The sequence below is a fragment of the Polyodon spathula genome, chromosome 7 (assembly GCF_017654505.1).
Source record: "Polyodon spathula isolate WHYD16114869_AA chromosome 7, ASM1765450v1, whole genome shotgun sequence".
NCBI classification, from domain to species: domain Eukaryota; kingdom Metazoa; phylum Chordata; class Actinopteri; order Acipenseriformes; family Polyodontidae; genus Polyodon; species Polyodon spathula.
In genome coordinates this window covers 14,451,879-14,479,149 of record NC_054540.1, presented here as the reverse complement: position 1 = coordinate 14,479,149, position 27,271 = coordinate 14,451,879, and the positions used below count along the sequence as shown (strand labels likewise).

At 37.1% G+C, this 27,271-nt stretch overlaps 3 protein-coding genes across 7 annotated transcripts in view; 2 read left to right on the top strand and 1 right to left on the bottom strand.

The window, feature by feature from the left end:
• The first annotated feature begins 990 nt into the window (after positions 1-990).
• Positions 991-7,562, top strand: arsa (arylsulfatase A). The gene is made up of 8 exons (XM_041254653.1): positions 991-1,502; positions 2,262-2,502; positions 2,980-3,198; positions 3,715-3,884; positions 4,363-4,487; positions 4,736-4,863; positions 5,346-5,448; positions 6,235-7,562. Exons 1-8 carry the CDS (start codon positions 1,273-1,275, stop codon positions 6,537-6,539), a joined length of 1,521 nt encoding a protein of 506 aa, XP_041110587.1. The 5' UTR covers positions 991-1,272; the 3' UTR covers positions 6,540-7,562.
• Positions 7,563-8,428: 866 nt separating this feature from the next.
• Positions 8,429-15,903, top strand: LOC121318214 (acrosin-like). Of its 2 annotated transcripts, none has more exons than XM_041254651.1 (4): positions 8,429-9,001; positions 9,742-10,007; positions 11,009-11,154; positions 11,254-15,903. In XM_041254651.1, the coding sequence occupies exons 1-4, from the start codon at positions 8,820-8,822 to the stop codon at positions 11,593-11,595; spliced, it is 936 nt and encodes a 311-aa protein (XP_041110585.1). In that variant the 5' UTR covers positions 8,429-8,819; the 3' UTR covers positions 11,596-15,903. The 2 variants fall into 2 exon arrangements, with proteins under 2 accessions (XP_041110585.1, XP_041110586.1); XM_041254652.1 differs by lacking the exon at positions 8,429-9,001 and adding an exon at positions 9,011-9,146.
• A 1,381-nt stretch (positions 15,904-17,284) lies between these two features.
• LOC121318212 (C-Jun-amino-terminal kinase-interacting protein 2-like) overlaps positions 17,285-27,271 on the bottom strand; it is a 36,801-nt gene continuing 26,814 nt past the window's right edge. The window contains exons 4-13 of one of the 4 annotated variants that reach the window (XM_041254648.1): positions 27,125-27,203; positions 26,521-26,715; positions 23,965-26,394; positions 22,975-23,050; positions 20,704-20,876; positions 20,438-20,547; positions 20,037-20,156; positions 19,570-19,640; positions 18,524-18,622; positions 17,285-17,981 (exon numbers count right to left, since the gene is read on the bottom strand). In XM_041254648.1, coding sequence (XP_041110582.1) covers positions 17,909-17,981; positions 18,524-18,622; positions 19,570-19,640; positions 20,037-20,156; positions 20,438-20,547; positions 20,704-20,876; positions 22,975-23,050; positions 23,965-26,394; positions 26,521-26,715; positions 27,125-27,203 — 3,426 coding nt within the window. In that variant the 3' untranslated portion in view covers positions 17,285-17,908. Of the gene's footprint in view, positions 17,982-18,523; positions 18,623-19,569; positions 19,641-20,036; positions 20,157-20,437; positions 20,548-20,703; positions 20,877-22,974; positions 23,051-23,964; positions 26,716-27,124; positions 27,204-27,271 lie in introns of all 4 variants that reach the window. The other 3 variants (XM_041254649.1, XM_041254647.1, XM_041254650.1) reach the window with 3 other exon arrangements.

The following is a 27,271-nucleotide window of genomic DNA, read 5'->3' as shown; positions in this document are numbered from 1 at the left end:
GAAAAAATAAAGGAAAAGGAGAGACTTAGGAAGCCAAAGTTCTCTGTAGAAGAATGTAATGTTCATAAATTCATAATTATTCATAAATAGGTTTAGGTGCATTTTGTTGGTAAACAAAATGGTGTGTGTTTCATATCAGAAAAATAATTTGGCAGTCAATTGCAGATAGTGTAAAAACTGTGCGCTTTACAAAATGAAAGGTAATTGACTCCCAAAAAGGTGCCAAGAGGTAAGAAAAAACGCCAAATCAAAAGCTGCCTTTTTAAAATAGAGAGGCTAAAAAACAGGAAGAGGATCATGAGCTGGACTGATACTTCGTCTGTGTGTTGCCCTAAATCAGCAGTAACAGCCCACACTGCTAGCAAACACTTTCCGCTGAAATGTTATTGGTAAAAACAAAGTTCACATAGTGACAGAGCAATCAGAAAGCTTGCAAAGTAAGTAGCAGGGCAATAATCCTTACACTATCAGTGCACTAGAATGCCCATTTTGAAAAGAGCTTTGAAACAGACTTTAAAGTTATAAGTGTAAAAAGTTGTCAGGATGGTAACAATGTTAATAAAAAAAATGTAGGTATGTTATTTAAACAGTTGTAACAACATGTGGAGATGTATGTTTTTCAGAACACCGCTACTTACGCTAAAAGAAAGAGGAAACTTGTGTGCCTGCAGCTAAAGCTATCTTAGATAATGTAAGCAAACTAGTAAGCCAACAATTTCTGATGCTGATTAAGCAAAGCGCACAGAAGGCTAAAGTATTAAAGTTCACTCACAATCATATTTTAGTGCAAAATTCAATATGTTTTTGGGACACTGCAGCTTTGAACATCTACACCCTGAAACATAAATTAGTTAACCACAGTCACCTTTATGAATGAGCCACAGAGTATTCTACTGTACTGAGGGGAGGAGACACAAAATGAGTCCTAAATTTGTTTTATCAAAAAACGTTAATTGATACTCCCGTTCAGTAGGTGGCGTTCGTAAATCCTGCTGGTGGACTTAATGTGCACAGCACGATAACAAGAAGTCATGCAGTGTTTAGTATGATAAACAGTTAAATACGAATTTACTAATATATTTATTTGAATGCACTACCCTACCCGAAAGAATGTTAGCTTTTGAAAATTGCACGAGGATATAGAAAAGGGAAGCGAGAGCGTGTGTAGTCATAATTTCGTAATTGAAGATACTAAGTATGAAGTACTGTACTGTATTGTTTGAAATCTAATCTCATTCGTTGTTCTTTTTGTTGTTTTTTTAAATTACTACAATGCCTTTTTGGATAGTATTTCTAGTTTTCTTCTCCGACTTGTGGTACACTGGGTTTACCAGCCGTACTGGCCCCAATATCGTTCTCATTTTTGCCGATGATTTGGGGTTCGGTGATCTGGGGTGCTATGGACATCCGACTTCAATAACTCCAAACCTTGATACAATGGCAGCCAATGGACTGCGTTTTACAGATTTCTACTGCGCCAGCCCAGTGTGTAGCCCTTCTAGGTAGGTTCCTGCAATATGTATTTTCTTGAGGAGTGCACACGGCTACTGACTGTTGGGCAGTTTTCAAATTACTAGCCTATGTAACTTATACTGTTACAAAGTTTGATACAACAACATTTTTGCTGTTATTAATATGTGTGTTATTCAAACATATACCCATCAGCGGCCTTTACTGTTTTGTTTCCTACTAGCACAGCCCTTTTCCTCCAGAAACTGTTGACCTTTTCACCTTGTTTGAAAAACTTTTAATTTGTACAGTCAGTGGATGTTGGTTATGAAATTTTTTTTTTCTGTGCAAAACTCTGGGGACAGGAGTCAAAAAAGTCCAAAATGAGGTTACATATACCTTAGCCTTGAGGAACTGTTTTTGTGATAATTAGATATTTCAAATCTGTACAATTTTATACAACACTAAATGTAAAAGATTATTATTAAAAATGTACTTAAAAAAAAAAAAAAAACAGCCCAATGAACATTTTTAAAACTGTGCAGTACCTACAGATGCTTTGAATATACAGTATATTGTTGCTGGATGTAATACAGAATCTCACCCACTTGATGGCACCAAAGACTCATAAAATGGTCACTTATATAAAAACAGGACTTGTTTTCTGCTTTTTGCATGAAATCACTGTGTAATCTCTGTCTTATAAGTAAGGCACACATTTTAATTACCAGTGCTTTTCCATTGTATAAGATTTGAACAATTGCAGACAAAGTGTTCTCTGATAAAGTTTGTGTCTATATTCTTACCCACAGGGCAGCACTGTTGACAGGCCGCTATCAGACTCGCTCTGGAGTTTACCCTGGTGTCTTCTACCCCGGGTCAAAAGGTGGACTCCCACTAAATGAGACCACTATCGCAGAGGTCCTCAAGCCCTTGGGCTACGCTACAGCCATGGTTGGCAAGTGGCACCTGGGCATTGGAGCCAGTGGAAGCTTCCTACCTGTCTACCAGGGATTTGACCATTACCTAGGTGTGCCTTACTCTCACGACCAGGTAATGAGGATTGTCAACTTCCTATGATGTGGAGGCAGAACAGACGATGACACTTACAGTCTTATTTTTTAAAAGGAGCAAAATAGCAACAAGGAAGGTCATGTGATAACCAACAACATTTTAATTTTTCCAACATGAATAATCGTTATTCAGCGGTCTGAATCATAACCCCTGTAAGACATATTTAACATTAGTTGTCCAGTCCTCTAAAATGATATATCAGACCTTGTTTCCTTGGGTATTGTATTGGGCAGAAGAGCCATGTCTTTCATAGTTGCCCCTGGTTAGAGACTTTTTTTTTTTTTTTTGCCAGGCTATATGAGCTGATAGACTTGCTTTGGCACTAGCCAGGGTGGTGTGCCAAATGTTAAAGCAGTATGTCTGTAATACAGTTTTACATTATCGGCTTTAGAAATGTGGTCGCAAACAAATTACATAACTCTGTCTCTCCCCCCCCCAACCCCCCACCCCCCTCAGGGCCCTTGCCAGAACCTGACTTGCTTTCCTCCAGACACAAAGTGTTATGGGATGTGTGACCAAGGAGTGGTCCTGCTGCCCTTGTTTTTTAACGATACAATAATTCAGCAGCCTGTGAGCTTCCCTGATCTGGTGCCACACTACAAGAAGTTCACCACAGAATTCATTACGGAGTCTGCCAGAAAAAAACAGCCTTTCTTTCTCTACTACGCCTCACATGTGTGTATCATGTAATTTTTATGTAAATATGTTAGCATTTGTGGCCCATTTGTTTCCTGTTACAGTCAGAGTAAACTCTTGAATTGTTGTCAATACCATTTTTAAACTGAACATCTTGCAATCCAAGTTCTGATATTGCCATTGGCTCAGGGAGGTCAGTGTGACCCAGATTTAGAAATAATTTCGATTCTGAAAGTAAGTTGCTCGCAAGTTGTCCTTCACAAAAATCATTAGTGTGGGTGAAGTCACCATTCATTTAAATAAGCATGTGTTTTTTAGCAAATGTGTTTTTTCATATGCCTTTTCTTCATAAAGTATTTATTCTTTTGAAAAATATGATATTGCTCCCTGTGGCCTAAAACAGTCAAAACTGTTTTTTTTTTTTTTTAAAGGTAGAGTTTTTATTTAAAGTAAGACTATAATAATCCCATTAACACAACTCATTTCAGTTGCATATAGGGGAAGCTAGTGCAGGTATTGGATGTTGTGTTAAATTTTGTTTAATGATCTCCTCAGCACACACACTACCCCCAGTTTGCAAGTGCTTTAACTGCAGGAAAGTCACTGCGTGGACGCTTTGGAGATGCCCTGATGGAATTTGACACTTCAGTGGGAGCAATTCTTGAAGCACTAGAAGCAAGTGGTATCCAAAATAACACCTTTGTGTTCTTCACCAGTGATAATGGGTAGGTGTGTATTGACAGGATTTAATAATAATACTTTAAAAACAAAATTCAGACCAGGACCTCATAACATTACTAATTTTATGGCAGTAGGAGATGTGAAGTGCAGTGTGAACCATTATTTGTATAAGTACAGTTTACATCAGGTTTCACGGACCCTTGTTTGGACTCTTGCTAAAGGTACTAATGAGTAGTTCAAGATTGGTGCTGATAGGGGTCAGTAAAACCAGGTGTTTGTTTTAAAACATGTACTAAGCAGCAGCAAGCAGAACACTTTAACTAAGTTTTAAGTATTTCAGCTTTCTCAGTTGCTTTTTACTAGATTTGTAGTTTTATTTTTATTTTACAAAAAAATGTGCTACTGTATCTTTGCATTTAAATAAATTAACCAAAAGGCATTGATTTCTAAAAGGGCAATATATTTTTAAAACTATATGAAACAAACAGTTTGGCTTGTGATTTCATCTTTTATTTGTAATAGCCCTGAACTATTGCGAATGTCTCGTGGGGGGAACGCTGGACTTCTGAAATGTGGGAAAGGAACAACATATGAGGGGGGGATGAGAGAACCTGCAATTGCATACTGGCCAGGAAGAATCCAACCAGGTACAGAAATAAATACAAGTAACATACTTAATCTGTACAGTTAAATAAGAAAAGTGGAGTACAAGTAGGTCTCACTGCAATGGGACTACATAGTCCATTTGGTTACAGTAAGGCATTCTTCTGCATATACAGTTCGGTAACAAGTGTTGAGTTGAATAGTTTCGTCAACATTGCTACAGAGTGAATATTTTATTCCCTGGATCTCACTCGCACTATTCTTTATACCCTCTGTACCTGTATGTCTTCAGGGGTTACTCATGAGTTGGGAAGCACCTTGGACCTTCTGCCAACCATTGCAGCTCTTGCACAGGCAAAACTTCCCAGTGCAGAGCTTGATGGCTACGACATGAGCAACATCCTGTTCACAAGTCAATCGGTAACACATTCTAAAACTAGTCCTTAGGATGACTGCCCATTAAATATATTTTGATGTTGACTTGAGCACAAAGCCTGAAGTTTATGAAAATGTATTGACAAAATTAATACATGAAGTAAACAAAGCCGATAGAATAGTTTTCTTTAAAATATCAATAACGTATATAATTAAAGGGAGAACAATATAGAAATGCTGCAGGAAAGGATAGAACTTTTAAACAAAAGCTGAAAAATCATAATTTGATTTCAAGTTGCCATCTGATGTTACAGTGGTTGTCAGTGGCATATATCTAGAAATGCTAAAAGAAACAAACATTTAAACTGGAAGTCTTTCTCAATATCTTCAATGAAGACACCGAAAAAGACTTCCAGTCAAATTTGGTCAATTGTGTTTTGTCTTTCTAAATGTAAGAGTCACAAGTGATAAGTATCTTCTGTTAAACTATATGAGTGGTTTATCTCCATCTTTTTCTCTCAATCCAGAGCATGAGAAAAACAATGTTCTATTATCCTGATGATCCTTCTATAAAACTGGGTGTGTTTGCAGTGCGATATGGAAAGTACAAAGCACATTACTACACACGAGGTAAGCTAAAGGAAGACAATACTAAAGCAGAGAATATCTGTCACTATTGTTGCTCTTTTTCTAACACTCCTTTTATTTAGAATGTTTGTAACGTGTCTTGTGTTCTGCCATTTTCCCATTTTGCAGAGACCAGCCACCTTGTTGGTTTACCTTAGCAAATCTTTCATACGTTTTCAATTTAAATCCTGTAAATCAAAATACTACTTAAAAACAACACGACTGTTTTCAAAAGACTGCTCACTGCACTAGAAGTCACCGGTCATTCAAATACAGCCTCCTCATCAGTGGAGGAGAACTATACTTTGGTTAGCTTGTTAATAAAATGAGTAGTATTGGTATGTTTATAAAATCCTGTTTGTTATAAACGTTTGGAAATTATTTATTAAGAGATGCGTTTTCAACACCCATGGTCTTGTCTACAGTAGGGAATACAAGGATAATTACATCTTACAGGTATTGTTATAACTTATGTAGACGTGAACTTGATACTGACTCTTTAAGGTTGTTTCCCTTAGAGCTCTTTCATTCACTAACAAAATGAATGTAATTATGGATACGAGTTGCTTGTGAAGCACATATATGTTTTTTTACATTTTCTCTTGGATGTTTGAATGTTTGTTTATGAAAACTTGGGAGGCTTATCACTTCTGACACTGTTGGAATTATCTGAACATTTCTACACAGCTTCTTAAATCAAATCTGCAAGTTTGAGTTTGACACCTCACATTTTCATTTTTCTTTGATTATGGACTTTAAGCCACCTGTTTGTTATTCTTGCTTCTCCAGGTTCTTCACACAGTGAAACAACTCCAGACAACGACTGCCACATCATTGCCGGACTGAAGGCACATGACCCACCCCTGCTCTTTGATCTGGAGACAGACCCCTCTGAGAACTACAACCTAATGATCTACGACTACCAGCCTGAGTACGACCTGGTGTTAAAGAAGATACAGCAGCTAAAGACCCAGTTTGAGGCGACAATGGTGTTTGGAGAGAGCCAGATTGGAAAGGGATCTGACCACTCACTGGAGCCGTGCTGTAACCCACAATGCTCTCCAAAACCTGCCTGCTGTGCATGTCTTCCCTAAAGACTAAAATTGAAAGTGAATTATCACAGTCCAACTAAAAAAATAAATAAACTGATAACAGTATTTGTTTACTTGAATGATCAACATGCACTGATCACCTTAACACCGTTTCACCTTCAGGTTTGTCTGGCTGGGCACAACAGCTGGTTGGGGCCTATATAGTGAATGAAGGCATTGTTGAAGCCAAATCAGTTGTCTATTTGGAGATTCTCCAAGAGTCCCCAGAGTAATTATTATTCCCTGTTTGTAATGTAAATCAATAATAATAATCCTTATGCGGTGTCCTGCCTCTCCAGGTGGTATATCTTTAAAAAACAAAATTGTGATATGACGCAGTGAAGCTTTTAAATTATTTTAAAACCAATGTTTTGTTTTTTTTGCTGATAATTTTTAAAAAATACAACTCAGTGATGGATAGTCATTTAAAGTACATTTCAAATGTTTTTTTTTTTTTTTTTTTTTTTTAGTATATTAACACAACTATATAGATTGAATTGCCTTTAAAATATTTTAAGCAGCACAGTCTACCAGTACTGTGTAGAAATCTTTCCACTGTACAGGGATAAATTCAGGGAAAATTCACCCATTTCAACACCCCTCCCAAATAGTTAAGAAATAGTTCCTTCGTATCCTGACGTGCAAGGTACTGGTTAGCTGGATTTCTGCTGCTGATACAAGATGATGTCAGAACATCTGATCACAACAAATTATAATGTCACAGTGATGTCATAGTGACTGCTAAACACCCAGCTTTACTTTATCAGTTTAAATAACTTGAGTGTATTATAGTAAAGAAAAATATACAGTATACATTCAAAATCTATCTGGAGCTTTTAGAAAATGAAGACCCTTATTTTCTTTCTTGTTTGTGCTATGTCCTGTGCCAATGGTGCCTATGACTTGGACAGTAAGTGCAGCTTAAAATTCTTATTTTCAGAAATTAACACAATGCTGTTGTAGCCTATGTTCTAAGTACTGTAGATTTACATTATTATCAGTTGTGATTAAACATTCTAAATCTCAGGATACATTTGCCTATTTTTTCTAACAACACATTAGAATGTTTTTGACATGTGATTTCTCGATTTGTACAGAACCATTTGTGTGTGTGTGTGTGAGTGTATGTGTATATATATATATATATATATATATATATATATACACACACACACACACACACACACACACACACACACACACACACACACACAATGGTTAAACATGATATAATTGTGACAATTGTAAGTCGTGTTGGATAAGGGTGTCTGCTAAAAAATAATAATAATGTAGGTCCAGATTTATCAAGGTCTTTACACCATTCAATTTGCACAATTTTTTTGTGGAAGAAAAAATATAAACAAAATAATGAAGTGTTAAATCTTACAAAACCTGTAACAGACAACGCATCTTAATGTAACATGTTTTGTAAGATTTATTTTATTTGAACAAAAAATGGGGCAAACTGCATTTCGGTCTGAGAACATTGCACAACAAACCTGGCCTTAGTATCCCGGTATTTTGTTCCCTGTTTTGTGCATTAGTACTTCTCACTTGAGAGAAACTGAGCCCAAATACATTCCTTCAGATCTACTTGACATTAAGTAAATGTAATTCTCAGTCGGAACTATCTGCTACAATGTACTAGTATTATAGCAAGTACAATATACTAAAACTGCGCAGAAGGCTCTTGCGGTTTATATTAATTTAATTTTATATATATATATATATATATATATATATATATATATATATATATATATATATATATATATATATTCTTGTTTTTTTTTGTTTTTTATTTTTCTTCTCTCTCCCTCTCTTTTAAACATTAATTAATAGTTGTTAAGCCTTAACTGAATACCAGATTGTTTAAATTAGCAACACACTACTAGAAACTAACGCAGTGGAAATTAATAAGCTGAATTTGGCTATGAAATGTAGGTTCAAATCAGAATCAGATGAGATCAATGCACGTCATTTGTTAACTCAATCAAGATATGAGGGTGTTTGATTTAGAAAGCAAATTGGCTCAAAATATGTTTAAAGGGACATCACATGATCAAAAATAAAACTTGAAAACTAGAAACCCTAATTATATATCCCAGTTATAAACAGTTGAGGGTGCATTGTTCATTATACTATACCTATGCCAAGATCCCAAACAAAGACAACTTGTCTATTTGAACATATTTGTGCTAGTGCAGTGTTGTGCCCATATTATTTATTGGGTTTTATAGCCATGTGGTTCTCCCCCCTCCCCCAGATTGTGGATCACGACCAATGGTGAAGGAGCTGAAACATTCTCGCATTGTTGGAGGCATAGACTCCCTCCCTGGAGCTTGGCCTTGGTTAGTGAGTGTCCAAATACCCACAAGAAAAGGTCACAGGCATTCCTGTGGGGCCACTCTCCTGGATAATAAGTGGATTCTTACTGCATCACACTGCTTCAAGACACCAGAGAAGTAAGTACTTTTATAGCCTCAGCTATGCGAGGATGTACAGGGTGATTATGACGTCGGCAAGGAATAACAAATTGATCATAGGAATGTACAACTTGAAGGATACACTAAGGGCAACAGAAGGAGAATCCCATAGGAATTATAGAAGGTAAAATCAGGTTTAAAAGGAACCCATGAAAAATCATTTTCTCATAGTGATAGTGCCCTCTCGATGAAGACTGCTCCGTTTGGTGCTGTAAATGATCTTGACTTTTGTTTGACAGAAATTCAATAATAGGGGTATTTGGAATAAATCGATGGACTGCAATAGAATGAAAGAGATGCAAATGAGTACCACTAGGACATCTGGCGTTGTGTAGAGAGCATTTACAAAGCATAAAAATCAATTGCACAATATCACCTGCAGCTACATTTTAATACATATTTAATGTTAATAGTGATGGAATTATCTTGTTTGCAGTTTGAAGTAACTTTTTGCAAAATGTATTGGTGCTTGGAACAAACTCATAAGAAGAAGCAAAAAGACCACAGTGTTCTTGTCTTCCATGACTAGAACATTGCATGATTCCATTTTATTTATTTTTTAACAAGCTCCACTGCCCTCGGGAGCATTTTAGCTGATGAAGGACTTTTACATCATTGTATTAATTATTTTTTTTAAATAGTTTTCTTTTTGTATGCTTTAGACTTTCATGTTATTATCTTTCAGTATTAATACATCAATATGCTTGTCTCTATTACAGGAACCTCAGTGCTTGGAAGATTGTTATTGGTGCTACTCAGCTCTCAGCACCAAACCCAATGACAGCAGAGAGGAAAATTAAAAGCGCTTATAGACACCAGAATTACAACCCCACGACTGAATATAATGACATTGCACTAATAGAGTTGGATCGTCCAGTACATTTCAACAGTTTCATCCAGCCAGGCTGCTTGCCGAAGCCTGACCTGAGCATTCTCAGCATGACTCACTGTTATGTAGCGGGTTGGGGCATCACACATGAAGATTGTAAGAGGCTTATTAAAAGCTAGCATAGATCATTTACATATACTATGTATCAGAAGTTGTCAAAGTTAGAATCAAATATAGATTAACTTTATTGCTACAATTATTGTTCCCTACTGGAGTCATAGGGCTTTGCACACTATCTGAAATAATATCTGAATAGATAATTGTCTCCTGTTTAAAAATATATGAAATATTTTAATGAACAAGATATTTCACAAGAGGAATGGTACTCTGAAATGTTCTCCTTTTTCTAGGAAAGCAGTACAACTGGGGATGGGGCGTTTGCTGCCTGATAACTTTGCTCTCTACATGCTCACTAAATATTTTGTTTTTCCTGAATAGAAAATTGTCTCATCTTTAAAAATATATATATGCTAAGGATTTTAATGAGCAATCCATCTCAGAAATTTGGTGAAAATGCAGCTGTCTTCTCACTTTACCACCTGCAAAGTGCACCTAACCAAATAAAATGCATAAATTAAATCTTGGATTTTTTAGATCCTCATTACTATTTTGGTAGTTTGGCGCCTGTCCTGTACTTGGTGGTATTATGAGGGAGGATTGCTATGCTCTGTCACAGCCTCACGTGAATTCTGTAGGATACCTTAAGACAACATACATTAAGGTGCTGTCTTCATATCAGTTACACAACTTTGGTCTTTGATTTTCTCAGTTCCATTGCAGATGTTCTCCAATGAAAAAAAATCATCTCACTTGGGCATAATTTATCAACAATACAGACCGCACACTTTATCTTCACCGTTGGTACATAGTTGTAGTTTATGATTCTTTGCTTAAGTTTCATAATGGTCATTGTTCAACAACAATATAATTACTGATGTCCACATTTTAACCTCCATCCATATCTCACAGCCCCCCCCCCCCCCATTCTAGTTTAAGCCTGATAAACTAATAATATAAAAGAAAAAGCAATTTTGAAAAGGTGAATAAGTTTACTCAAAATCCAGTTTTTAAAATAATAACCCCCTTTGTTTCTGCAGTCGTGACTCCAGCTGATATTCTTCAGGAGGCAAAAATAAACCTGATCCCACTTACAAAATGTAACAGTACTGAGTGGTATAATGGAGCAGTGACATCTCTCAACTTGTGTGCAGGGTTTGAGAAAGGAGGAGTTGACAGCTGTCAGGTATGAAACAGCAGCTATCACTTTTTTTTAAACGTCTCAAAACCACAGCCATTGGCTGAACATGGGTTTATATTTTAAACATATTTCTCCCATCCGCAGGGGGACAGTGGAGGGCCTTTGGTGTGCAAGGAGGAAGTGAGTAAAACGTATATTGTAATTGGAGTCACAAGCTGGGGACAGGGCTGTGCTGAAGCCAAACACCCAGGGATTTACACCTCCACGCAGCCTTTCCTTGATTGGATCACAAAGACAATGAGCGGGACACACACAGGTGGACAGCTTCCTCTGGACATGATGAAAACCAACACTAAACATATTTCAAGGAGCATGGCTGTAAAAAAACCATCTGCTTCTGGCAATGTCTCCGCCACTAGCAAAAGCTTGGTTTACTGCCTGTGTTCTGCACTTCTAAGTGTACTGCACACATACCTCCTGGTTTAAAGAGGGCTTCAATTAAAATAAAATTAAAAAAAAAAAATTTCAGCAAATTATTTTATTATTATTATTGGAAAAGTTAAGAAATGTTCTAGTATTACCTTGTTTACATCATGTTCAATATTTGGCTAGTCTACAGTTTTCTTGTCCCCACTATATTTGGATTATCATAAGAAGACTATAGGTTTCTTCCCCTATCACAATTAGCAATAGTTGTTTCAAAGACACTATAGAAAAGTTTCTGTTGATTTTGCTACCTGCTACCTAATAACTTAATGTGTTGTAGTTCAAATTCAATCCAGTGGTCAGAATGTGTTACCTGCCAGGACATGGCAGTTTATTTACAGTGTATTTTAAATATGTGCATGTCTGGAGTTAACATAAAAAGCAGATGAAAAACCAAAAGATCCACAGCACAATAAAAGGAGTTGTGTAGTAATAAAATGATGACAGTTTAAGTAATGTAGTATGTTGGTCTATTGTGTCAAAGCACCTACTGAGGTACACTACAAATTAAGCACAAATAAGGTTACATTTGCACTGCAATTAACCATGGTATTTACCACACTTGTATTAACCATGTTTATCTGTGTTCTGTGATTTCACTAGGATTTTACTATGGCATGATTTAAGTATGCTACACTTTGCTATGCTAGGCTGTTTCTGTACAAATATTATGGAAATAATGCACTAACAAGGGGACACTTGAGACTATAAAATCATGCATAGACTCATTAAAAATGCAAAGAAATCTAACTGACACCAAGCATATATTTTATTCATAAGACCAAATCTATGACAAGGCAGTGTGAATAAAGATTGTTTTTGTGTTTTTTTTTTTGTACAAGTCCTTTTTTTTTTTAAAGATACAAGATAAATATTATTTATTACATACTGATGTGCTATAGTTATACAGTGAGGAATATCAGTTTAATTTCAAAATTACATCATTATGGATCATACAGCCTAGATTAATCCATCTGAGAAATGATGCCAGTCAGGGAGGGGGAAGGAGAGCAGGAAAGAAGTAGCTGTTAGTTTTTTAAATGCCATAAGCCTCTCTTTCATCAAAACAAAACTGGTTGTGTCTGCAGAAATAAAAAGCAACGGAACAGATTATCAAGAATACCATAGCAATTTGAAATGCTTTTTGTGAATGCAACTGCAATACAAGATCTGCACTTCTGCAGAGCAGGGAATAGTAAACATTTGTTCATAAACAAATGTGTCTTATACTGCATACAGTGCATGCCATTTGCCATACAAAACTACTGCTGCATGGCAGAGACATGCTTGTACAAACTTTTACACAAATATCAGCAGTGTTTGTACAAAATTAATCTTGCTTATCACATAGTGGTCCAAAACAAATACAAATTAACTCTGGTTATTAAATAAACAAACAAATAATATTCCTTTCAAAAGAAAACAAATGTGTCCTGTGCAGTTTACTTCTTGATAGGTGTTTTAATGTAACTGTATCATCGTTTACTCCACAAAAGTACACTTTTTAAATGGCATTGATGCTAAACTACACAAGCAATGTTTTTTTGTTTGTTGTTTTTTTTTTTGTATATACCGGCATTAGAATTATAATGATCAAGAAAGCAGATTGTATTTTACATTATTATTTATTGTTATTCCAGTCACAACCCAATTTCACTTACCACTTTTGGTTGCCATGGGAATACTATTAAAATGAAGTATGTCTGGAAAGATGTAAGCTATTTGCATTATTATAGATGGTGCAGCACATATCTACATCACAATCTATTCAGTAAATGTTGCCATGTAACATATTTTTATTATCTTCTCAGATTATGAACCTTGTATTCCTATATAAAATTGGACTTCATTGCTTGGTGTGATGTTACTTTAATGGTCGTTCTCTTCTAAGCTTAAGTATTGAACAGTTATCTAATTTCATCAGAAGCTTGCTCAAGGTCAACAATTTCAACCATCAGACAATTATCCATCCAATAAAGAGAGCAAGAACTCAGACACTGTGACACACATATCAATTCCCTATAAATAGGAAATAAATAATGATTGTTTGGTAAATATTCCATTAAAATAAGTTGGCCTCTACTTGCATGAGCAATTTAGCAACAGCTCTGTGCAAACTGCTGTGGGGGTACATTAATTTACAGTAACAAATCATTCAAAATTTTTCTTTTTTCTACGTTTTTGTTTTAGAATTCATCAGGATGAATTTGCAAGCATTTTTGTAACAGATTTGATTAAAGACTATTTGGCGCTCTAAAGGCTAAGCTTGTCACAAACGCTTTTTATAGTCATGCCAGACCACCTGACTGTTGTGGTACAATGTGTGGGGTTTATGCCAGACAACTGCCCTTGAGGAAACAAAAATACTTCACATTTACCATTTTTGAAGACCCTCCATGTTGTTGTCTGTTGTTTCAAATTATTGTGTAACACCTTCTTGTACATAAAGTAACTTTGAACATCATGTGTGCGTGTGTGGGGCTTCATTGCAGTCTGCAACTTGTAAACAGGAGGGATGCCACAATTCACAAAATGGATACAAACTTGTGTCAACAATTTAGTAGCTGTCGTAATGAAAAGTGAATAGTAGGTTCTCATTCACATTTGTATATACTGTATACATACAGCAAAGGGAGGATGACATTTTGAATTTAGAAAAAGAAATGCACTGGCAATATTGTAATTTTGTACAAATTAAGAAATGTCTATTTATAGTATAAAGCACTCGTCATATCTGCCAAATCCTGAATTTAAACCTTTGAGTGTAACTCCCAAAAGTTACCAGATATGGCTCAGTAGAAATTTAATATAAATTAATAAAAGGGAATTCTACTATTTCCATTCAAATGTGCTTTATGCAATAGGTCTAAATGAGCAGACACAGCAGTACTCTAATAATGAGCTGAGCCTGAGCACAGGACTGCAGGCTCTTCTGCTCCACGTGTACTGGAAAAACAGGCAACTCACATGACTCATTAGAGAAAGATCAAATGAAGGGCACAGAAAACTAAACAACCTATTGGAAGCTTGACTGCCATACAGTCTCAATGGATGACTGGTAAAGTTTCGCTGATCTGGAAGAAGGTTGCTGTACTTAAATCCACACAGGGGTTGTTGGGATGCATAATTCAGCAATAATTACTACCCAGCTAAACACAGGTAGTCCATGCAGGCCAGTCATGCTCTACTGATGGGAGGTGAAATGTCATGGTCTTTGCAGTCACTTCGAGGTTGAATGACAGAGCAGTTCTCCAACACATTTGATAATGAACAATGTTATAATCAGTGTGCACATCAATGATTTTTTTTTTTAAACTAACAGAACTACCCCCCACCCCATTGCACATTCCACCCTTTTGAACAGTTCACTTCTTAAAGTTCTAACACCTGTGGCTGGAGAAAGGAAGTTGTAAATGTACGGTATGTTCAAGAAGCAAACATTCTGTTTCCATGGTGATTGTGGTGCAATTCCAAAACTCCTGCTGCAGAAATATGTAAGGCTAGTGGTAATGACACTGGAAGCAAGATCATATTTACAAGACAGGTGTGTGTGTGAAAGCCTAAAGAAAACCAGGTCAACAAAAACACCAGCACTGACATCATGATGCTTTCACTGTTACCGTTTTGCAACACCGTATCAACACTATAAAAACAGCCTGAGCATGTTTAAAACTAGTAGTGGCCTTCCAAATGTTACTGAATGCTACTTAGTTAAATTCAACTGGTAATTGCAACTACTTATAAATAGAATAGCATTAATGGTCTTAGTTGAGTAGTATATTACCTGGCTGTTCAGGTTTTTGAACATTTGCACTCAGTGCTTGCAGCACATCATATTTTCTTTAGACTTGAAGCCAGTACAAGCTAGCCTGCACCATTTCAATAAGCTGCAACACAATACAAGATTTTGCTAAAGAAATAATTTGTTAAAAAAAAAATCAGTAGGTAAATAGACAGGTGTTGACCTGTTAATTCTTGACATTTGCACACCCTTTAATTACAGACACATATGAGTTTTAGAAACAGTGTATGTTTGTGGGGAGAATGTTATTGAGGCAGAAAGACATACAGGGTGGATATAATTCACTAGGCCACAATAGAACCTGTTCTACAAAATATCTATTTGTGTAATTACACTTGCAGGTTTCTTTTGAAACCCTGGTCACTCAATCAGAGTCCCCATCTGCCAAATATATTTTTTGTTTTCACATTAGCATGGCAATGTGAGATGCTGACTTTATATTCACCTTGGAAAAGCAGAGCAATAGTAGCGTTTGCAGAGCAGGAAATATGCAGCAGTACTTTAATTTATTAGTTACTGAGATCTTATATATATATATATTATAATATATATTATATATATAATCTATATATAATATAATATACTTATATATATATATATACCCCTGGGGAAAATCTACATGAAGACATTAACAGTTTATATGCCACTAAGTTAAGATTACTATTAAAATAGTTTGTCTTGTCAGTGCACCAAAGTCTCATTCTCAACCTGCCACAGGTCTCCTCAGAGAACCTTAGAGAACCTCACATGATTGCTTCCCTTCAGACAAAACAGATCCTGATCACTGAAAATCTGTATAGCTAAAGCTTTTTCTACAAACGATTTTCATCTAAATAGCCTTTCATATTTGATATATTGTTCCCAATATATTGGAAAGATTATATCCATTGCTTGCTGTATTGCCTGAATAACAATGAGTAGGTGCACTCTTTATGAGAAACCTCATGACATAAGAGAAAGACTGGATTTCAACTCACTGACAGAAGATGCTGTAAGTCTTCTCTATTGGGAATGATAGAGAAAATCTGGTGAATGCACTGCACACTTAGATATGTGAAAGTTGAAACAAACATCAATGCAGATAATGACCAGTAGAGGGATACGTATGAACATGTTCCATTGGCTATATAATTCACATCACAACTGTTTAATGTAAAAATATTGTGAAGAGAGATTAAAATAACCTCTCCTCAGAAAATCTTGTCTAGCTAGCACAGACAGACACACAAGGGGAGAAAGCAGACAAACACAATTTACAACAGGATGAAGATCTTTTGGGATGTTAAGCCTTTCAGTGACATCATCAAACCAAGAACCACTCTTCTATTCCTTTTATATATATATATATATATATATATATATATATATATATATATATATATATATATATATATATATATATATATATATATATATATATATATATATATAGGTTTATTCAAGTTACAAACCAGAGTGAAACTGGCAGAGTTTGAGTGCAACTGGCTGCGACCTGGGGCTGGAGTGCACAATATCAGTAATTGGACAGCTTGCATGGTTGGATTGAGTGGATTGCCTCAAACTGCCCCTGTTCAGTGGTGCTCTGACTGGTTTAGCATCAATGCGTTCTCAACTCAAAAGCATTATTGTTTTTTGTTTTGTTTTTTTTAACATTTACAACTGCTATGCATTAGCACATGATTATACAAACGAAAGATTAATTTATCATGCCGTTCTTTTCAATTCATTACTTTTAATGGGACTATAAATCGTTCTCTATGCCAGTAAGGACTGTGGTGCCATCTAGAACCACTGAATGAGGTTTTCTTCACACAGCCTACTGCCAGTTAACCTGAAATGACCTTTTGATCATTATTATGAACAAATGAATGAGCTGACTCTATTGTCTTTTCTGTCTATACATATATACAGTACATATCAAACATCGGCTGGCATTTTATAGCCCCATTTCCCCAGTCTCTTTCTCAATTAAGGAGTTAATGTGTCTTATGTGTGTGCTGCCACAGTAGACCTCCACCTGCCTGCTTCTGTCCATGGTCATTGGTTTGCACTCATTTAATCTTTTTAAACTTATTCAAATCCACATCTCAAGGGTTCAACCAGATGGGAAAAAAAATTGTGAAGAATTTCCTTCTACTGCTTTTACAAAGGCTGTACAATCCCCTAGAGACATATTTTTTATATATTTAAATCACACTTCTATTTTTGTGTGTGTGTGTACATCATGTTAAAGACATGCATGAAAGTCAGACATGTACAGTAGTAGAGTATTTTCCCTATATTGGCTGATGTTCAAAAGACTGTTCTTAAGCCAACCTGTTTACCTAAAATCCCCAAAATAAATAAAATAAACCCACGGCATTCATTCTGGGCATGTCGCAAAAGGTGGAGGAAGGAAAAATAAAGATCCCACTTTGGAAAGAAAATGTATTTTACAAGAGAAAAAGGCTTGAGAACCCCGCTGTGGTGTGTCTGAAGGACATACAGATCCGGGGATTGGTATGAATCATCTTACTCCAGATAAATGTCCTCTGTGGGGCAGGCATACTCCAGATGCTCCTGATAATACTCGTGGAATGCTCGTCTGGAAAAGAACAACATGTGAAATGCATTTCCAAAAGTATTTAAGCGTACCTATTTGCTTAACACATCTGCACCCTTTTGGTTCATGTGTATGATCACTACTACTAGATTTACTGCTGCAGCAATTCATGGATTTGTCTTGTAAGACTTGACTGAGCCTAGCCAAATAAAAAACTGAAAAGGTACAGAGCAGAGATACTATGCTTAATTGGGGCTTTGCTGTCTCTACCCTAAGTATGTCTAGGATGTAAAACAACACCACTATGGCACACCCAAAAGAAGCTCAAACTGAAATACTAATACGTACCACTTCCTACTTCCTACTTGATACTTCCTACTTCTACTGCTACTACTAATATTATTAATAATAATACACATTTAAGAGCACATACACCCTTAGAGGAACAGCATGCAGTCCCGTTCTGTCTCATCACTGTGGCACCAGCTGCATAATAACACTTACACTAACCACGACACGATGCTGGTTATAAAGAGACCTGACCTACTTTTAAAAAAAGGATTAAAGAAGGAGACTGAACCTACCCCACACTGTCAGCTACACAGCGCATTGACTCCTGGGATACAAACACGTGACAGGCAAAGCGGTTCAGAACTGGATGCTTGGAGATAAACCCAAAGTAGCTGAAAAAATAAGAAAAATAAACTACTTTTTAAAAAAAATGTATTTAGTTATGTGTGTAATTCAGGCTGGTTCCCTCAAGTTAGAAAAATATTGCATTATCATCCACCCATCCATCTCTTCAACTAAACTGCCCAGTACTGCATATTTATTAAAATAGAATATTCTACTCCCATAGTTGAACTATGAATACAATATAATTAACTGGACATACTTTGATGTATAAAAAGGACTGACAGATTTGCATTGGGTTCTATGTTGAACAAGCAGGAACACTCCAAAGTGTTTCAAATACCAAGCAGATGAAATCAAATGAAACTAAATCAGCAGTATGAAAAATATACAGTTGAGTGGGGCTAGGTTACAGTAGCTATTGGAGTTAGTTTGGTTGTTTGCAACACCTTGAGGTTTGTTTCCTTTATGAGTCACTCAATGAATACTGATTCTTGCAATTCACAACAAAAAAACAAAATGTCTCCCTATTGAAAAAAAAACATCCTGATGCTGAAATGAAACCACAGTATTGCACATACAGTACTGTAATAGTAAGAACAGCAGCAAACTCAATGTTCTAGACTTGCAGGCTCTATAAGTAGAGTCAATACACTATACTACTGTCACATTCCCATCTGCCATTGAACTACAGACACATACAAATTGGGTAAGAATAAACAAGACATATAGGGTATCTTTGACCTATATCTCTCATTCTGTAATGTTATGCTGCTTGTGCACGAGATTGTAGACTTAATGGACCCCGCAGCAGTTTACATACTAGATTCATATTGCAGATAGAAATGTGTAACATAACACCATCTGGTGGTTTACCGTTGCAAGCCCATACTTCTCTCTTATATCCTCTAAAATAAAAAAACAAATAATAAAATGAAACAAATGGGACAAGAGTAAAATTCTTGGAATGTCCCTCCCACCCCCATGAGAGACTTGCCAGCTGTTTTTAGGATGACAGCCACAGTAGGAGATATTCTTCATCTGGAAGAAGTGACTGCACCTGTCAAACTGGATAAAAAAGAGATATATTCTCTACTTTATTACACTCACCAGACACGCACAGTAACTGAACAAAACAGTGAAATGCTCAGACATGCAGCCCTCCACTTTCTTTACAATGTTTGCCTTGTGTTCAGTTAAAGGGTGGACTTGGTTGGGTTTACCAATCCATTTTATATACGATATAGATTAACCTTTTACGTACTACAATCTACAGCATACGTTATACCTCCATGGCTTTTCCTTAACTCAGTTAAGCCCCCCTCAAAGTTATAATTTACTAATATACAGTATCTATAGGAATTACAATGACCAATGCAAAGGGACTTAAACCTTGCAAATCTTTCATCTCCTGCAAACAACAGCTTTGGGAGCAAGTGCTATGTTTCTCAGCATGCAGCTCACCTCATCGTCCACTCCATACTCATCCAAGCTCATGACCAGTTTGACCCCTTGAAGGCTTATTTCCAGGTCACATGTGGATGGAGGCCTCAGGTGGACAGTTTGCTTCCTTGTAGTTGCAATCTGAAGAAGCAGGGGAATAAAGTCAAACAAAGCCCTTTTTTCATTTACAAATTCAAATGTAATGTAAAATGCCCCCTGTTCACATAAAGAAAGTGAACCTTCTCAACAAATGGGAATTCAGTCAATGAGCTAAGCTTACAATCCTTGCAGGTGGCGGTTTAGACAAGGAATCTCTGCAAAGCAAACAAGTTCTTTGTTTTACAACACATCCAAGGGGAACACTTGGTATCACAGCTGCCAAGTCTGAGCACTATTCCAATTTAAAGAAGGGAATTAATTACTTTCTGCATGGCAGCACACAGGATACCGTTGCCCTGATGATATGGGACTTCCACTGAGCCCAGGAATTGAACGTTGTACCTCTCCACCCAGCCAGTGTTCCTCTTCATTCCTGAAAGATCACATAAAATGCAAAGCGGTGTATTACACTTAAAATGGGGAACCTTTGCTCTCAACATAGCCATACTGTAGGTAAATCATGTTCTCTGTGATGCAATTGTTTATTAGTCCATTGTTTTGTCCAGCATTCTAAGTCTAGGTCACTTACCAATAAATTCTTTGGCTTGGCTCACCACTGCATGAGCGTAGTACGCTGGAAAAATCCCCCTCTCTCCAGTGCGCATGTTGTAACCCCTGTACCAGTAATCATCTTCCTCCACTTCCACAAAGAGCGGGTCATCCACATCCAGCTCCAATTCATCCTCGTGCCGAGGGATAAACCTGAGGTACAGGATAAGAATTTGCCAGCTCTCATCCCATTACACATTTTGCTATTCATTGCCAGCTCGTTTGGTTCTCAGTCCTATATTGTTTTTACATAAGTGAGGTAAGACAAGGGGGTTATAAGGTAGAGCTGGGACACACATTTTAAAATGACCATGTTCATGTGTTTGCAACAAGTATCATCCAGGTAATCAGTTAACATTACTAACATATACAATGCATTATTTTTAAGATATAAAAAATATACAAAACATGGAAGAAACTATATATCTGCACCTTCCAGCAGTTGTTTCTTGAAAACATGCCTTGGCACTTGTTTCAAAGGAGGGCCCTATGCATTTCAGGTAAACAGAACCAAACTGAATCTTGCTGTCAACAGTGTACATGCCTCTAATGCAGATATTTCTGGCTGAGAATCTGTGAGCAGTTTAAAGAAAGCAGTGAACTAATAATGAAATAATACCATTAAATATGTTTGTTAGCATAGTGTTGTACTGTATGTATGGATTGTGCTTCCTGTGAAGTTTTTGTTATAACTGTGAAGCTGCTGCATCTAACTGGTCTAGAACAGGTTCAGGTTACAAAAGATTGGGATACATGATTTATTGATTACTATCAGTGATGGGTCATCAGCCCTAGACTTAGACTACCGCCCAGTTTCACCATTTCTACTCCTCTCACGATTCCCCTCACACTGTTCATGAGGGGATCAACAAGGTTCAGTTTATTCCATTCCCTGTCTATAATACTGTACGTATTCAAGACAGAGTGACAGAAAGTTAAACTGATTAACCAGAGATGGGGTAACTTCAAAGGACAAATCCTCATTCGCAAGTTAAAAAATGGTTACTATTTTAATTTGATTTGCTTCAAGGCAGTTTAGCAAACTGCCACTAATTAACATTGCTATCATCAAAATGGCTTCTGATCTCTGATGATTACCGTATTCAAACCATTTATACACAGGAAGAATTTTAATGAGAATGGACCTCTGGGTTACCAAGCCAGTGAGCTCCCACATGATTTTAAGCCTGGTGTGAATCCACATAAAAAATGGTTGCTTGGTTAGATGATAGAATGCAGCTGTCGTGCTTTTTTTGTATGGGAAATCTTTATTGCAGTCACTCTGAAAAATGAGGGGTTTTTCATGTAAAAAAGATTGACCTAGTTCTGTTGGCTACTGATTTACTTCATGGAAAAGATGGTAAGAACCATTAAGGTGGTGGGTTGAAGAAAAGAGGTTTACGGCAGAGCAATCATGACATTTTAGTAGAGATTTATAGCACTAGTAATTACCATAAAGACAAATTAAGTGTACACATTTAAACTGTACCTTTCAATTATTTTTTAATTCATATTTTGTTATAATTTCCCTTGAGTAAAATAATATTGTAATTGAACTGATTACCATAACATAATCAAAAGGCTCCCTTTAAAACAGCCCCTCACCACACACAAATCTGAAAAGAAATCTCTCTCTAAACACACTACCCTCCAGTAGGCCCCCCCAGACTTCACAAAGTAAAGGTGGCAAATCAAATGTTTTTTTCTTCTGTGGACAAAACAAATGTATTAATAACAACTTGCACATATCATACATGTTCTACTCTTTACCATTTCAAAGACATACACCATCATAAAAGATATACTCCCTTTACCACAATCATAACTTTACATTTGTATTAAGTTTATGCTTTGTGACTTCAAGAACAAAACACCCTTTGAAGTCAAACATATTCAATGTTGTGTGTAATGCTTTAACCAGTACCTATCAGGGCCAACAGAAGCATTAGCCTCTTGTATGAAGTTTTCTGCTGTTTTTCTCTGACCCCATACCCTTTCACTAAGCCAACTTACTGACAATCAGGCACCAAGATCTGTGTCACACATGTGAGTGACATCTACAGTGACTCTTCTCCAACACCAATTTACAGCCTTGCAATCCACAATTGAGCCCAAGGGAGTTAAACAGACAGCTACACTAACAGACATATGTGATCTATGTTGTACTTATGGAACTAGACGAAACTCTAAGGATATCCTCAGAAGCTGTGACTGTCAAAAGTGAAAATGTTTAATTTGGGATTATACTCACCTGAAGACAGCTCTGTGGGTTTGTTCTCTTTCTTCTCCATTTATTGTGCATGAGAAAAGACCAAATGACTCTGTACCTACACAAAAACAAACCCAGTCTGTAGCTATAAACTGAAGAATGACAGGAGAAATAAATATGTAAACTATATAAAATTCAACAGCAGGCCATATTGGTCTGATTGGTCTAAATATCAATGAAATTTGTGGTTTGGTTTCTTGGCATCTCTGAGGAATTTGTAGCATCCAGCACTCCAGAAAGTTTCTTATTTGGGTAAGAGCTGGTCATGCAAACCATAAAAAATTATTAAATATAATTAAAGCTTTTGGTTATAAAAGACATATCAGACTTCCATGGGTAACATGATTATATATGCCCTGCATACACAGCAAATACATTATATCAAATGTATTGAATCTGTGTTGACAGGAAGTCAATAAAATGAGCTAACTCATTTAATCTATTGTTTTAAACTTAAAACATATAGCAGGCCACTCATTTACTACCTCCTCAATCCTAAGCACAATATCAACAAATGCTCCTTCAGTATTACAGACTGGTGTAATATATTTTTCTTTCTACAATATAGGGTTCTGACCACTGCCTACGTAGAATATACTGGTAGAAAAATGTCACTCTCCTGTTAAGTCTCCCTAGAAAATCATCAGTGTCTTTACTGTATAACAGTAATAGGCAAAATGACATGTTACTATAGTAACAGCTCCAATAACAAATCACAGTAGGACCTCCATTCACTGTACTATACCTATATATAAGAAAAAACAAATCCAGAAGATATTTCAGACATTACTCTCTCAATGATACTTTGGACATCCAACAAATGAAAATATCCCACAGAAGTGTTTTATGTTGTTTGTATAACTGGTAAAAAAATAGCTCTAATAGGGACGTCTTACCAGTATTTTAGGTTTTTAAAGTGGGAAATTGTAATATTGCAACATGCTTTTTTGCAGACCTAAATGAGTTACTTACTTGAGGATCTTGATGTGCTGTTCACAAAAACGTTCAAGAACTTCTTGGAAAACTGCACATCGGCTTCAGGGGATGAATCTTCAGATGAGCTGAGGACCTCTGGTCCGTCAACATCAACATCAAATTCATTATCCCCCTCCAGGTCACAATTATCACAGATGGTGGAGATCTCGCTGTCATCGCTCAGGACAGAGGTGCATCTTTTCAAGCTAACCAGCTCCAGGGTTGTGTTTTCATCCACCACCAGAGTGTACTTAATGGAGTCATAAGCCAGGGATTCATCTCTCTGCTTGGGTGCCAACACATTTAAAGGAGGGAGTTCATCTAAGTTATCATCTATAGAAGGGGAGTTGTCCAAGCAGTGATCATGATATGGAGACTTCTTGATGCTCTCAAGAAATGATTCTTCTTCTTTGTCAGTGGAGTAGGTCAAATTGAAGCATCTGTTTGTTTTAGGAATAGGAATATCAAGAGTCAAACTGTTCTTAACCTCTTTAATACGATCAAACACACTTGTGTCTTCTCTCCCTTCATCTTTGTCAGTGTCTAGCTGCTCACTTGCAGATGGAGATACTGATCCATGTGAATTCATAGACAGATCATTATTAGGCTCCACTGTGTCCTCTTCAAGGTTCTTTGTCTTTGACTTGGCAACTGTAGGGCTAACAGATGAATCCTTGACATGCCTATAGGCTTTATCTGTATCAGATGCATCCATCCCTGGGCTTTTCATATTGTGTGCACTGACTGCACTATTATATTGATCAACAAAGACTGGAGTGATTGTATCATTGGTAGGGTTACTCATGTATAAACAAAGGCCTGAAATTTCAAAGGTGCCAGCTGAATTTAGTTTACATTCAGAGTTTATCATCTTATCTTTGGCTTTGCTTCTGGAGTCTGACGTATTGCAACCTTCACTGCCATCTGGTTCCTTATTTGAAAAACTTTGTTTGTTAGTATCTGTATCTAAGAGGCCTTCCTTAGAGTTTTTTGTCCATACATCACTACTTGAACTCAACTGGTGAGCTTGGCTGTCTAGGGGTTCATTAAAAGCATCTGTTTCCAAATCTGACATTGGTGAAATAGTGTCAGATACTGAGCCAGACCTCTTGAAGCACTCCTCTGGACAGCTTATGGGATAAGAGCCTTCTGAAATCATTTTATTTACAAGGTTACTCAGGAGCCAGGGGGAGTCAGCGTCTTCACTCAGGTCAGCTTCTGAATCCGACTCTGAATCATACTCACTATTACCTTCTTCATTGTCCATATCAGGCATCAGTTTGGGCCCTATCGGCAGGTAAAATGACCTCTTGAAACTCTCTAAGCTGTGGTCAGGTTCAATCTTAAGAACTAATTCTCTCATGAGGTGGTCTTCGCTGCGGTCTGTTGGTGGCAAGGTTTCATCTGGGTCTGCGATGTGTTCATATGTAAGTCCATCAACATTATGAAGACCCATTAATGCTTGATCTTCATCAAGTTGTGGTTTGACTTCCAGTTCTAACGTTGGTGAAGTAACTTCATAAGGATCGGACTGCCCAAGAAGCAAGGAGGCCTTGATGCCAATTATACCACTGTCTGCCTCTAACTCTGTCTCAAGCTCTTGGTCAGAGGCGGGAGAGCTTGCTTCTTCAATAGAGTTGGTGAGGTGTGAGGACCGGCCACTGCTGCTCTCACTGGTGAGGTCCAACTCTGTCTCAGAGATAGATGAGATCATGTTACTGACCAAGTGGTCTCCACAGGCAAAGGCAGCCTCTATTTCTCCTTCAATGTCAGAATCAGAACCTGGAGAGCTAAGATCGTCAGTGTGATTACCGGATGGCATGTACCTTCCTTTACTCCTGAGATCTGCTTCAATGCCTGGGTCGGAAGAAGGAGAGGCTGTGTCATTGGATGAAGAAGGTGGGTGACTATGTTCATTAGCATCACTGGTACTGTGTGGCCTGTCTAATTCTGCATTTGATTGACTTGTAGGGGAACTGTAAATGCAGAATGAAGTAGGCTCAATTGGAGGAAACTCAACATACGATGAACACTCTGGTTCTTTTGAGACACAGTCCTTGCTTTGTATTCCCATATAATCAATGTCAAAGACCTTATCTAGTTCATCATCTGATATTGGAGTACCAGCATCATTAACTACTGGGTTGGTAGGAGACTGACATGTACTGGTGCCATCTAATGTAAGGTCATACTCCACTTCTGGATCTGCCACTGACTCTGAGGTGACAGTGTAAGTATCATTGGCCTGTCTATATTGGCACATCCATTTTTTGGCACAGTCAGTGGTCAGGTCATGGTCAACCTCAGTATCAGAGCTCTGTGAATCTTCATCTATCACCGGTATGGTTGTAACTGGGCTGGTACTATCCGTGTTGGGTTCTACTCCAGTGTCTGAACTGGTGGACATTTTGTGTTGACCAAAAGACCCTGTTGAAGAGAGATATTGTTTAGGAGACATCTGTCTGTCATGGAATGGAGAATATAGTGGAGATGGCGGTGAAGAGGTTATGTTCATATTATAATCTTCCATGGGAGGGTCAGACATTTTTTTACCGTATTCCAGGGTTTCCCGTTTGTTGCCCTCAAAATCGTACAGGAGGGGCCTGAGTGGCGATTGTGTCTGTTCAGTGTCCCCTGAGTGTTTTGTGGGTGTACCTTTGCATTGAGAACCAGCACTTGGTGCTGCAGTACAATGGCCATTCAGATGGGTACTGTCTTCAAAGCAAGAATGGGAAGGAGACAAATGTCCTAAGAAAAAAGTAAATTAAGTGTTGTATTAATAGGCCTCAGGTAATGTATAAAGGAAAACACTTAAGCCTTTTGTGAAGACTTTAGACTTAAGTCTTCAAATGTTTTATTTACTGTCAGCAAGAAGTAATTACACCCTTTAAACCAAGCTTCAAGGTATAAATTTGCTTCAGAAAATAAATTAGAAGCTAGTGTGGGTAACTACGAGCTATTTTCAAATCAAATTAAAAGGTGAAAAGATGTTATTCACCTCCATAGTCAACCTTTTCCAGGGCTCGCTCATCCTCATTAAGGGTATGGTCAACCATAGTGCAGACTTTTGTCCGGAATATTACTGATATTTTTGTGAACTCTTTTGAACTCCATAAGGCAAGCTGCCAACATTCTGCACTTTATAAACTGAGCTTACCACATGAAGATGAATGACAAAGAGCTTCCTGCCAGTTGGCTTTCAGTGGAGAAAAACTGCCATTATTATTCAGAGAATCCTGGGAAAAGAAAGGGGCCAGAGTGAATCACAGCATAGCAAGAATGCAGCTCCAATGGAAGCTGGACA

Excerpts from the sequence above, each read along its gene's own strand:
- LOC121318214 (XM_041254651.1), top strand. The coding sequence starts at position 8,820 with ATGGTGAAGGAGCTGAAACATTCTCGCATTGTTGGAGGCATAGACTCC. Across the intron at positions 10,008-11,008 it reads GGGCATCACACATGAAGATT|TCGTGACTCCAGCTGATATT; the intron begins GTAAGAGGCTTA and ends TTGTTTCTGCAG. Across the intron at positions 11,155-11,253 it reads GAGGAGTTGACAGCTGTCAG|GGGGACAGTGGAGGGCCTTT; the intron begins GTATGAAACAGC and ends TCCCATCCGCAG.
- arsa (XM_041254653.1), top strand. The coding sequence starts at position 1,273 with ATGCCTTTTTGGATAGTATTTCTAGTTTTCTTCTCCGACTTGTGGTAC. Across the intron at positions 3,199-3,714 it reads TTCTCTACTACGCCTCACAT|CACACACACTACCCCCAGTT; the intron begins GTGTGTATCATG and ends TGATCTCCTCAG. Across the intron at positions 5,449-6,234 it reads AGCACATTACTACACACGAG|GTTCTTCACACAGTGAAACA; the intron begins GTAAGCTAAAGG and ends TTGCTTCTCCAG.